This window comes from Pleurodeles waltl, chromosome 10 (assembly GCF_031143425.1).
Source record: "Pleurodeles waltl isolate 20211129_DDA chromosome 10, aPleWal1.hap1.20221129, whole genome shotgun sequence".
Taxonomy (NCBI): domain Eukaryota; kingdom Metazoa; phylum Chordata; class Amphibia; order Caudata; family Salamandridae; genus Pleurodeles; species Pleurodeles waltl.
Genome location: NC_090449.1, coordinates 123,976,844 through 123,990,452, shown reverse-complemented (window position 1 = coordinate 123,990,452; position 13,609 = coordinate 123,976,844). Strand labels below are relative to the sequence as shown.

Here is a 13,609-nt window from a genome sequence, read left to right as displayed (position 1 = left end):
TTTTTTATTACTATCACAGAAATGCCACTTATAGAAAGTGCACATTTATCTTTGCTTATGACTTTGGTGTTTTGCAGCTTGCCTCCAATCCACGTCTGGGCAGACTGACAGTTGGGGCTTTGTGCATACTTCTCAGACAGCCTGAACACAGGAAGGGTGGAGGTGTCACAGAGGTGCATCTACATATTGTAAAGCCTTCCGGGCCTGAGAGAAGGGAGAGGTGGGGCACACCTGCATTTGTAAAGGCTGTGCCCTGGCCTAACACAATAGGGTCATTTACCCCCCCACTGATGTTTGGAGCCTGCGCTGGAGGAGAGAAAGGGCACTCCCAGAACCAGTTGGAACTGGTTGGAACCCCTCCCTTCTGACCATTGTAAAACACACTGTAAACCTAGTATAAGTACAGGGGAATCTTCCACACAATTTAGACATCTTTTGGACATTCTTGAGACTCCAGGAACCTTACCTGAAGCTGGACAGGACGCTGTTGAAAGGACTCACCAGGGTCATCTTGGACTGCTGCTGCTGTGCTGACCTGTAACCTGCCTGGTCACCAGGAGAAACTGCCACTCCTGGCACCCCCTTGTTGTGCTGACCTGGTGCTGGGTTCTCCAGCCCTGCGCCCCGTCCTCATCAGTTGTCTCCAGAGGCAGGGTGCTGTGGTCCCTGACCTCTGTACATTTCTTCCAGCACGAGGAGTGCTGCTGTTGCTGCCTAGCGCTTTGGGAGCACTCCTTTGTGACCAAAAAGTGCTTTTCCAGAAGTGTGCTTTTCTGACTGGAGAAAATCACCGCCAAAGCCCGGGCTGCAGATTTGGTTGTAGCGCTTTGAAAAGCGCTCTTTTTATTGCCCCCAAATCACCGCCGCAACCCGGGTGTCTAGTTTACACTCAGGTCGAGGATTGCGCTCTCTCCAGTGCCCCCGGGGCACAAGAAGAAGCCAAGCGGAGCAAGCGTGCTCCTGTCGGCGCCCCCGGGGCACGGTCTGCTCTCAGGAGTGCCCCTGGGGCACCAGCCGCCTCTGATTTTGCAGAGATCACCACGGCGGCCCGGGAAGCTCTGAAAAACACTCGTGCACCGCATCGGGTGCGGACGAGTGTCTACTCAGGCCCCAGGAGGGGTCTGATCCTTTCATGCAGGACTCGGGGGAAGGCGTGGAGAGCGCCCCCTTCCCCCGGTCTCTGCCTCAGGAGCAGGGTGCTCCTTTCTTCAAACCAGGCAGAATTTGGTGTAGAACGGGGAGGGGAGACCTTGAGTGAAGCCCCTTCCTCTTGCCCCCATATCTGCTTGTTGGGCCTCGTCTGGCCCCTACCCGAGGACAGGGTGTGAGGAGGCCAAGGCAGGTCCCTACCACGATCGCGAGCCCCGGGAGGGGCCCGTTCATCAAGAGCAGAGGATGCCGACCGCACCTCTCCCCAGGAGCACCGCGTGGCCTCCGTGTGGGCACCGGAGTGCCAGGGGGCCCCCATACTCTTGTTTCCAGGCACTAGGAGTGCCTTTTTCTTAAAAACAGGTACTCTTTTGGCGTACATATGATTTCCTAGTGTTCTTGCTATGGGCATTATGGATATATGTTTTTCGTGACTTGCCAGAGGTAATCCTGTTTCTTTATGGGCATGTATGATGTATTCATGATAAGTGCATAGATTTCTTACTGTAATTCCTGACTACTGCTTATGTTGCAGAATCCTGAGTACTTACTAATGTGACAACTGCGTATCCTTGCAGAGTATTAGTAACTTGTGTAACGTTCTGACAACTGCTAAGGTAGCAGGGTATTACTTACGTGTAATGTTGGTCTAATTATGTTTTGTGCAATACAGTTTATTTTTACATAGCTCAGTGTTGTGTTTACTTTGTGGTGTACATTTTACGTCACATGTGTTGTGTGTGTTGTGCAAACGCTTTACACATTGCCTCTGGGATAGGCCTGACTGCTAGTGCCAAGCTACCAAGGGGGTGAGCAGGGGTTATCTTGGACGTGTAACTCCCTTGCCCTGACTAGAGTGGATGTGTTCTGCCTGGCTGAGGTGCATATTCTAGCCAACCAGAAACCCCATTTCTAACGCCTACCACATAATTCGGTCCTTCATTTCCATTTAACTCCAGGGACCCTGTGTTTAATCAATCAAGTAAATTTAGGACACTAAGGATCATATAATATATGCTGATAATACTGGAAAAATAAAGAGTCATGTTGCGTGTTTCTACTGCCCTGGGAATAGGAAAAGGTTGGAACAAACTATGAACACTGAGGAGATACTTTGTGAACCCAGTGCAAACATATCAAAGCAATAGCAGACAAATCATTTTAAGTCTGAAATACAGTGTTTAAAAATGAAGTAGTACATTGGTAACATTTGTTAAAACGTATTGTAAGTAGTGTAAAGTTTCATTTTTAATGTGATTTAATACACCATTTTCAATTACATATGAAATGCCTAGCACTAGTGGCGAAATGTTTGTTGTTTAAAACATTAAACTAGATGTCATTGTTGTTATGATGGTATTGTCTGAAAATTTTACATTTTAGAAAAACTTCCATTGTTAACTGAATTGATGTATATTATTCTATTTATTTTTGTCTAAATATTTGTGTATTTTGATTAATGTTGTATCTGTGCTTGTATTTATTATAAAAGTTTGGTTTTAGGGCTCATCATTTCAGAATTCCATATATCAATATCATCTCAAAACAAATTAATAAAGAATGAGTGATACAGTAGTGAATCTCACTAATTGTGCCTAAATGTAACCCTATATTTAATAGGAATGTATTTTTTTTAAAGTAAGGAGATTCATGTAGTATACACTTTGGTTGTGGAAACTCTGCAGTGACAAGAGTACAACAATATTCATTTAGGTAGGTTTTGGGATAAAATATTGTGTATATTGCATTTAGCTAAGCATTTGTTTGTCTGCAGGATTGCAGAGTCCTGGGTTGAATTTTAAACAAGTTTTGTGAGGTTTGAACCTATATGTGAGATTTTCTGTTGTGAGTTTAATTTGTGCAATGTGCTCCCTAAATCTGATAGTGTACTTTATAATCGAGGAAGGAAAAGTGGAAAGTAGAAGATTGGCAAACACAGCTACATATACAAACCAGATGTTCTGTCTGGCGTCAACATTGGCCCTTGATCACTAAAGGGTTAATTTGAAGGAAGTTGACAGACTTTGTCAACCATTACTAAACACATCCAAAGATCTCTACACAATTGCCATGTTTAATAAAATAAGGTGGGGCTTATGTATTGGTCCAAATGTTTTATATTTCCTTTTAGTCTGTAAGCATACATCATACAGAGGACATATAACAGGTAACTGTGTAGAATGGCCTTATATTTACATGATCACATGTTTTAATAATTTGTAAATACAACTGGGATCTCAAAATGGATTAACGAACCATAAGGAACACCTTATTCATAAGATAATGTTTTTGTATAGAATAAAGAAATCTAGACATCTCTTGATTGAAATCAGTAATTTATAGAAATGAGGTGATTTTCTAGGATTCTGAAAACTAATTAATGGAGTCTGCTATTGTTCCTGTGCAATTTTCTAATTTGGATTTTAAAACCTGTAATCTGAAACGCTAAAAATGTTTTTCAACAATGTGTACAGTTTCTGTCTTTTAAAACACTATTATATTAAGAGAGGTATGAAGTGCTGTGTAAAGAGTTTTAGCTCACAGGATCATCGTACAGACTTGGAGAACTAGTAGCCTTCCTGTCTTGAATGGGAGGCTCTGGGGCAAGAATAGAAGCATGTTCCTTAAAAAGGTAATTTTCAAAGTGCACCGATTTCCCCAAAACCAGGAGAAGATCTGGAAACCATGGAAATAAATCATTCAATTTATCAGGTTACTTAGAAAATTCCTTTCTGAACCCTCACACAGGTTTTGAAGCAACAGTAAAGCTATTTGAACAGAAAATTCGGCACATTTGGGTGCCTAGTGTTAAAAATTACCTTGTCCTAGGAGAGATTTGCTGAAGGTGTAGCTCCAGGTTTCACATGGGTAAAGGTCAGTCAGAGTGAGCGCCAAAATGCACAGAGCATCCACAGGCTTGTTCCTCTTCAGGTATGCCAGGATACTATCTAAAAAGGTCAGGAAAGCTTAATAAAATTGAATAAAATGTATGAAAGGTGTGTCAGTTACCCTATTATTTAATTTAAAAAATAGGGACTGCTTGGGGTGTTTTATATATGTCGATTACATTCCTAGTACATCATAAAGCAGTAATTTCACAAGACCATTTAGTGAAAGGTCAAATTCACATATATTTAAGTGCCTGGCAAATCAAGTTTCTGGGAATATCTCTAAACAAGAAAGACATTTTTTCAGCTTTTTGGAAAAAATTATACATTCATCCAATTAACGTTCTGCTGAGTAGAATGCAACTTTGCTTTTTTTTTTACAAGTCTTTCAATCTGTAGACCGAGTGGCGATCAATTAAAGGAATACGAAAACCTGATCTATTTACCTTAAATACATTGAATTACACCTTTCACTTGCACTTGCTACTGTAGTTTATCTTGTGTTAATTGGTCTCTTTAGTTTTGTAGCCAAGATGATTGAAGAATGCAGCCACTAATTTTAATCCTTCATTGCACCACTACAGACTGTCTAGCATCCTTCTTTCTCTGTCAGATATTGTCTGGGTGGTAACTCAGGGTGACTGCTGCTCTGTTTGTTTTCAACATTTACACAAGATCTGTCCTACCACTTATCTCAGAATGGAGCCTTGTCATTTACTGCAGTGTTACCCACATGCTGGTGTTTGTGGTACAGAGGTCTTCCAAATCCAGTGTTGCAATTTAACCTACCACTGTTGGAGATTCTCTGGCTGTGCTCACAAATAGCAGCTGAGAGACAAACGTTGGGAGTGTTCTGCTTCTGAGCTGGATTCCCAGCAGACCCGAGCACAATGGTATCAGAAAAGGAGAGGCAACACAAGCACTAAAAGAGGGGTATTTGATCTTATCTCCATACTGTGTAACCCTCCTCCTCGATTTTGTGTACAGGTGTGGAAGGAGGTGTGAAATGGACGTGTGCCAATGTGCCAGCCCGATTGCCAATAAATAGCGGTATAAATATTAGTAGGAGCTTCAATTATGTTTATTCAAAAACAGAACCACCACACCACTGGGAGTTGTAAGGGTAGGCCTCCTAACCCCACATCTTCCTGCAGATGTCAGCATCAAACATTTCAAAACTGCCTCCAGCTGTCACTATCCAACACTATAGAATACCTCTTCACCCAATCAACATTCAAGAAGATAGTCAATGAATAAAGTACTAAAACAAGCAAAGTAAATAGGTCTAGCAATGTTGTACAGCAGTCTCGCTGCTGTTCAGCATGGCTAAAAGGACACAAAAAAGCACGATGATGCAGTCAACACTGGCTGTGACATAGCGCTCTGATAGGTAGACCTATTGGCTTTACCAATGCTTAGGAAAGAAGAGCTGTGATGCAGCCAGATCTGGGAAGGGGTGAGCAATGATGAGGGACAGGGTTGGGTGTATGAGGCACGCAACAAAGGGGATAAGGAGGCAGGGGTATGGGGCAAGCAATGATGGGGAAGGAAGTGGGTGGCAGGGGAAGCAATGACTGAAGGAAGAGGAGCACAGGGAACAGCTAAAGCAACAATGCGGGAGGAGGACAGGCGAAGTAGCGACAATGTGGTACCAATGCAGGAGGTGGGATGATGACCGGGAAAGCTACAAAACTGGGTGTGGGGAGTTTAGAGGGTGGGAAAGATGAAGCAAAATTGCAGTGATGGATGGGGCAAGCAACAACGACAGGGCAACAATGCTGGAGGAGGACAGGTAAGCAACAACTCAGAGAGAAACAGGAGGAGGGAGCCTTCAAACACATGAATTCTTACGGAGTGCAACAAATACAATTAAAAAACGTACCTCTGGAAGTCACCAGTGGAAAGACACTGATCACTGACAGAAAGCAGTTGGGGCCTCCAAGTTGCAAAGCAGGCATCCAATGTGTGTAAATGTCCACAAAAAGTCAGGAGATGTTTGTGCATGGAGGTCTCGAAGGAGGTGTGAAATGGACATGTGTCAATGTGCCAGCCCAATTGCCAATGAATAAAGCTGTAAATACTAGTAAGAGCTTCAATTATGTTTATTCAGAAACAGAACCACCACACCACTGGGAGTTGTAAGGGTAGGTCTTCTGTCACTATCCAACACTCTAGAATAATAACTCATCCATTCAACATTCAATATCACATACACAGACAGACATGCATGCACATGAGCACAAACACAGACACACACACACATATTTTTTTCAGGACATCACCTTGTCTTTAAACCCTGTTTATACAATGATAGTAGCCAATCAGTTACACATTTTCCTCACCTTTTAACAATTGATTCCTACGGGAGGAACCTCAACCATTCTTTATTAACATTGATTTAATTTGTAGGGAGTTTTTTCCAATGTTATTAGCCAGGGAGATTTCATAAATGTGTCTACCCACTGCACCTTGTGACTTCTACAAGTAACCACATCTTGTCTCAAGGGGGTGAAAGATACACAAAATATTCAGAAGGAGGTCATGCATGATGAGAAAAGTAGTACAGAAAGAACTCCAGAACAAATAATACGCCCCTTTAAATATTATCGCATTGCTCACTTCATCATTTCTGTGTCATGCTAACCTGAACCCATCTTTAATTACCAATGGCATTCGAATAGTCTGAGCCATTTTGAAAATTAGCCCAGTTTTATTATTTCATTGTACTTTCCTTTCTTTTGTTAAAGTTATGTTTTTGCTTCCAGTATTCCGAAGTAAGGCTTCTGCCACTCCGCAATTAATATATTACTTAGACAATATATTTTTAGAGAAAGTGGACTAAACAGTGTGCTCTGACATAAGGTGGGAAGATAGTATAAAAGGTTAGCAACTAGTCCTCAGATCTGTGCCTAATGTTTTGGACACTAAATTGAATCTCAACCACATTCAGTCGTAATTTTCACCACTTTCAGGATGTTAAAATAAGTGCAAATGTATTGGCTGATGAAACAGCAGAATCTTTAGTGGACACCACCAGACAAAAAAGAAGTCCATTTGATTATTATTTGTCTCACCTGTATGGATCTGTGTTTTCCCTGACCCCTGGTTGTGACGTGAGTGACAGTTAAGGGAAGAGATAGGAACAGAGGGTAGGCACTTCACACATAGCCCCAGGAAGAAAGATTCAACGCAGCATCTGAGAGAGTCCAGCAGCGAGATAGAGGCCTCCCCTTCATCCAGATCTGAAAGCAGAATTACCAGAATTAGCCAGAATTAGCCAAAACTGCACTACATGCATTTAGATGTGTGATTGCAGTAAATGAGCAAAAACTTTGGATCAAAGGGGCAGTTTCAGGCTCTTTCCATACATTTTACAATTCAGCTTTCAAGCAGTTAATTTTGAAACATATATGGCCATCTACAAATTATAGTTCAGGGCTCTTCTCGCTGAAAACACACCAATAACTTTGGTAGTGGAACACAGGGGAGAAAAAAGGTGGGAAATGTGTTGCATCCTGCCAAACCACCACTTGTTAGTGTCCAGCCCTGCTTCACATATATGCCCATCTTGCCTAAGACCACTTACAATGAATATGTTGCCCAACTCATAACTTCTTCCACCTGCATCACCATGTTAGTCCCCTGGGTATATTGACTTCCCATCCACTCCCGGTCAATGCCCATCACTCTATTTGACAAATGTTCTACCCTTCAAGTCATTATGGGCATTATTTACAGTCATGAACCCTCATGTGATAACCTTTTGAATTCTGGGTGGCGTAGTCTTACTTTTCTCCAATTTAGGTCATTAAGCCAACAGACCTGAATACAATGATTTGTAGTTGAAAATTTAAGGACCGGATATAGTGTTCATAATGACCTGGAGGGTGGTTGTCACCCCATTCCACACAACCCCTCCTCATCACTGTCTTGTTCTAATCATTGTCCTCTTCTACCCTCCCCTCATCAATAATCCATCTTCTCCGCTACACTAAAGATCCTGTTCATAAAGTTAAAGTTACACATGCAGATTAACTCACATGTAAATTTACTCTTGTAACCTAGGTTTAAATCTACACTTTTTGCTGATCATCATTTCTGTCTGTAAAAACAGGTCTATCTACACTTTCTTCACAATTCACCATTTCTGACTGTAGTTTTTTCATGTAAGTGTAAACATGCATGTCACATTTAATACTGAAGTTACTAATATAAAGTTACTACTTGTAACTTTTCATACATAGGTGGAGAGCTCCACTACCGGGGCGTAGAATTCCAGTGTGTAAAGTATAGAGAAAAATGATACAGTTTACTAGTTAACAAAGATATAACAAAGTCAATGTAAAATAAAATTGTGAATTAATTTAGAATGATTATTACTAACCCAAAGTAAAATGTTACAGTACATTAACTCATCAAAAGTTTATGAAATATTTAAATAAATAAAATATATCAAATTAATTTATAAATACTGTTGTTAAACTATGGTTTCAAAAAACCACATCCTCGCTAACATTTCAACTTTTAATTACTATTTAGAACATCTTAAAAAAGTTGTTTACAACTAAGTTAAATTAACTTTAAATGATTATTAAAAGTTCAATGTAAGTATACATATATTTTTTAAATAAGTTAATTATTAATTTAGAACATTATGAAATATGTAATTGTAATTTCATATACATTCAATTTAACATAATAATTGTATTTAGTTAATATTATTTCATGTGGAGTGTTATTTTAAGTCGCTGTTTCCATTATTTAATATGGGAGTGTGTTGCAGCATCTGTGGGTTGGGGTCTTGTGGTGCTAAACTTAATCCAAGAATGGACTTGGGTACATTAAGAACTTTTTTGTGACATGTTTGTGCCGTAGTGACTTTAGAAATACAGTTTCTGAATAGCAATGGGTTTATTCTTTTGTGGATGGGTGTTTGTATCAGCAGATACATCCCGAAACTCCTGTTTACCCTACCTTAACCCCCTCTTATTTTCCAGCCACTCACTTGGGTGACTCCCACAATTGCTACTAAGTTGTAAACTTGACTACCATAGAACATTTGTGAGAGGTGAAGAATTCTACTCATAGGTTTGTGAATTGCATATTGTGTAGGCAGTGTTACTGTAGATCTTCATTACATATTACAAAATGCAGTTTGTGAATCGGGCCCTATGAAACCTAATTAGGAGGAAGCAGGGGGAAAAATCACTTGTTGACCAATTTCGAGGTCCAGTTGAAAAAAGGACACGTTTTTTCATATATATTGTTCTAGAAATGAGGCCTTTTATTAAAGTGAATCAGCTTAGCACGGGGAGTTTTATTGTTGGAGGAAGTCTACAAAGATGCAGACAGTGATATTTCTGAATCATGTACTGGACTCACATGGTATGGGTACATTAATAACTCTCATTTGGCAAAATATTGTCTCCTGCTAAGAATATACATTTAGTATAAAACACTTATACGTTTGATAGTAAATGATATTGCTTAATTGGACAGTACTAGACATGTGTAATCAAAATAATTGATCTTCAGCTAAAGCAATCATGATTGAAGATGGTGGAAATATGTATTTATTCTTCCCATTTCTTAAAATTTATAGTAATAGCTTTAAAATCCATATTTCTATCATTTGTTGTTGTTATTTCTCTAGTGACTAAAAAGGCAGCCAGACCCATAAAACGCGGCCTCTGAGTGAAAGAGAAACCTCACTTTGTGTAATGCTATTAGGTAAGGCAAGTTGTGCATGATACCCATTCTGCTAACCTGCTCCTTTTGTGGAAATGATGTCAGTGCTATGGAATAAGAAGGAAGGGGCTGTTTAATAGCATTTAATTTTATGAGGAAAGGTATAATTTGTATATCTGGGTGCTTAATAAAACAGGATTCAGGGTGGCAAGTCATCAAATTATGGACTCTTCATACTTCTGAATAAACATTGCTGAGCAAGAAGATTTGCTGATCATGTGCTGAGGCCACTGCACATTAATAACTATAGCTGATAAATTAGTGCCACCAAATGAACTAACTTCTATTATTGTAGTTATGAACATCTTTTCCCCATTTTACTATAACATTTTGGCTTGAATACCTTTTTGACTTTGAATATTTGATATGGTTGTGCCTGAGAAGTTAACTAATTTTACTGTTTTTACCGCCAACTGATAAGAAGACGTATTTCTATTCATTAACTGTTTAAAACAATGTCAGATTTTAGTTGCTTCCCGACACCAGACTCCTGGCACCATCTTTGTTTTGTAAAAAGATGCATGTTGAATTGTTCAAGAGAAAAAATACAAAACATCAATATATATCTGAATGTTTCTTTTCATTACAATTTAATGTGCTTTTACTTCAGCCAAAAAGAGAAAGATAAATAACTCATAAAATACTAACAATAAAATATGTCACATTCACTCTGTTTTACAATGCACTGTTAGCATGTTAATACTTTACCACATTTCTAAAAAAAAGCCTTTATTTGTAATACATTCAGAAATGTCACTGAGCCATTTTTTAAATATTTACATAAAACCACCTCAAACAATCACTAGCAAAGACAGTGGGTTTTGCCTATGCAAGATCTATTGGAGTGGTCAATGTTTACTTAAATATGATGAACAGCCAGAACTGCCACTTGTGAAACTGGGGAAGCAGGTTTGAGTCTCAGCGTTGGCTCAACAGCTTATGTTTCTGGGCAAATCACTAAATCATCCTGTGACTAGCAAAAATGAATGTGTTGTTGTGTAATGTAACTGGTGCTCATGTAAATCATTCCAATACCTTTCAGTAGAATTTGCACCATATAAACCTGCATAAAAACAAGAAGCAACAAGAGGGAGGAGGGTAGGAAAAAAAGGTGTCTGGGTGCTAAAAAAAGTAAATTTACAAAAACAGTACCTGCAGGAGCCTGTGGCCAGTGAAAGGACACTGGTCACAGAAAGCAGTACTTGGTTCATGCTCAATTGAAGGAATGAAAACTGAAGCCCAGGAGGAAGCAAGATAACCGGAGTGTCATGGGAGTCAACCAATGGCAAGTAAAGATAAGTAATGAGCGGGCTCCAAGTCCCTTTCAACTTTCTTTTTAAAGATCCTTATCTTTTGCAGACAACGCATGTGCATTGTAGGTGAAACCTAAATCAGCCTCAATGCAAGATTTGCATACCCTAGAGACACCTCCAAGTCTGTATGCCTACATTCTGAGGTGAAATTCCAGAAGCAAAAGGTGTTCTGGTCTGGTAGAGGAGTGACTGGTCTGCAAAAAACTTCCAAGGAATGAATATGTGAATTGTGTTTTTTTTAAAAACCTTGTCTTAATTCTTCAATTTCATTAAAGTGGGCCGACGTAATGAGAAAGACAAAAAACATGTTTTTCTATAGCTGAACCATCACAATCATAACTACACATGCTATTGCCACTAACTCTGCAATATATAAATATACACGCACAAAAGGAAACTAAAAACAGAAATCTATTTACGAAGCAGAACAATGAGTAACGTTTCCCAATTACATGGCTTCTAGCTGCAATTTCTACTCAAAACATCTGGAGTAAACTCTAAACTGTCATTCATCATATTACCTACGACTCCTTCAAACAGGACATGAATGGTTTTCACCAGACCATCAGTCATGGTGCGGATGGACTACTGAAATGTGTCCAGGAAATGAACCAAAAGGCCACAATGTCACACATATCCCACAATCACTGCAATTGCTTCTGGTGGAAGCAAGAGTCCAATTCAAAACTCAGTGCACCCGCACAACGCACACTAGAACCACAGCTTTAATATGTTACACATCAACCTGAGACTTCCATTCAATCAACATCCTGACCATCAAGTTCATGAGGCCGAAACACAGGGCAGAGGTTTTGGTGTACAGCATTGAAAGATACCAACATCCATAAGGGTACAACCCCAGTGGTACAACAGAAAACTGGCAGGGGCCCCTTGTGACTCCCATTTTTCATATATTCATATGCCCGGGGAGCTACGGGGTGTCCCTCTGCATTGCATGAGCTATAGGGGCCTTTTTTAAGCCCATACAGCTTAACTATTTTCTCATCAGGAAACCGTTGAAAACCAAATATTGGATCAATCACATAGTTTGAGATGGGAGAGGCCAAAAACATAGCTAGTAAAAGTTAGATGGTTGATGCCTGCTGTGGACGCTTGGCACAAACTGAGTGTGCACAATGCCCAAAGTAGCTATGTACCCCAAACAAGTATGACACTCCATGCATACCAGTGGCTCCACATAGTCAACAGTCTGCAGAGTGCAGGGTACAGTAGACCATGTAACCGGGCTACACACACCTAACATGTGGCAGTATGGAATCTAAGGAGCAGATTTAAGAAAAGTGGCGCTGCACCCAATATAGTGCCACTTTCCTTGCGCCCCTTAGTGCCCCACTCATGTCACCATGTGAACTTCGTATTTAAAATATGGCTCACCATGGCGCCTGGTAGGGCACAATAGCATCAGAATGTGTTACACTATTGATGTACTGTTCAGGGTTAGTGCCAAAATGTTGGCACCATTTTAGGTCCTCCTAAAGTGGGAACAACGCCTTGCATACATTATGCCTCGCACAGGCATAATGTGGTGCAATTGGTCACAAAGTGGTGTAATGCATCCATTGCTCCACTTTGTAAATCTGGTGCAGTGTTTTTGCCAAAATATCGCCCAAAACAATTACGTTAATGTGGCAATATTATGGCACAAGGGTCTCTTAAGTCTGCCCCAAAAACCTTCTCATCACCTCTCCTTCACAGTCTGTATGCATGGGGCTCCAAAGTGGCCAAAAGCTGGCATACCATGCTGCTGCTATGAAAAAATACCAAAATGAAGAAACACACAGTACCCTGATAATTACATTGCACTTTCCATATTGATATGCAAAATCGTATTTGGCATTTTCGACAAAAGCTCACCTCATTTTGTATAGACTCCTGGATGTCAAGCAGTGAGAATTACGAAGCTTGTTGAGCTCAATACAAGCATTTCTAGCACCAAAGGAACTGCATTAACTGTGAAGATCCGTATAATTTACAACGTGGGCAAATGGAAATTAAAAAACTACCCATCTGCCTACACATGCAACACACTGTCCCTCAGAGGGAAGGACACTCAGCAAGACATGCATGCTCGTCCCACCCAAGTACAGGATCTGTATGCAATCTGGACAGACTCAGTTAACATCTGTATGACTTTAAGCCATGCACTCAACAGAATTGAACACACTCAACGTTTCACACTAACGAACAACTGTGCAACATGTGACACTTCCGGAATATAACATCTATATGTCCATTTAATGTGTTATAATGTGTTTGCACTTGCTGGAGCATGCACAAACTTAATGAGATACATATCAGCACAACATTGGGTAATATCCCTAGTACGTGCTTTCGAATACCACACTTTCGTTTCAAACACTAGACAAGGTGCACCAAACACAGAAATTATAGTTCCAAAAGCACAACATAAACATCAACGAAGAATTAATTAAGATGGGACTGTGCACTTACTGTGAATAGTCTATCTGACTCAATTTCCGACAGAACAAA

The 13,609-nt window shown here is 40.1% G+C and overlaps 1 protein-coding gene across 1 annotated transcript in view; it reads right to left on the bottom strand.

The window, feature by feature from the left end:
• AMZ1 (archaelysin family metallopeptidase 1) overlaps window positions 1–13,609 on the bottom strand; it is a 118,913-nt gene that overhangs the window by 16,423 nt on the left and 88,881 nt on the right. The window contains exons 3-4 of the mRNA XM_069209959.1: window positions 7,112–7,279; window positions 3,969–4,097 (exon numbers count right to left, since the gene is read on the bottom strand). Coding sequence (XP_069066060.1) covers window positions 3,969–4,097; window positions 7,112–7,279 — 297 coding nt within the window. The remainder of the gene's footprint in view (window positions 1–3,968; window positions 4,098–7,111; window positions 7,280–13,609) is intronic.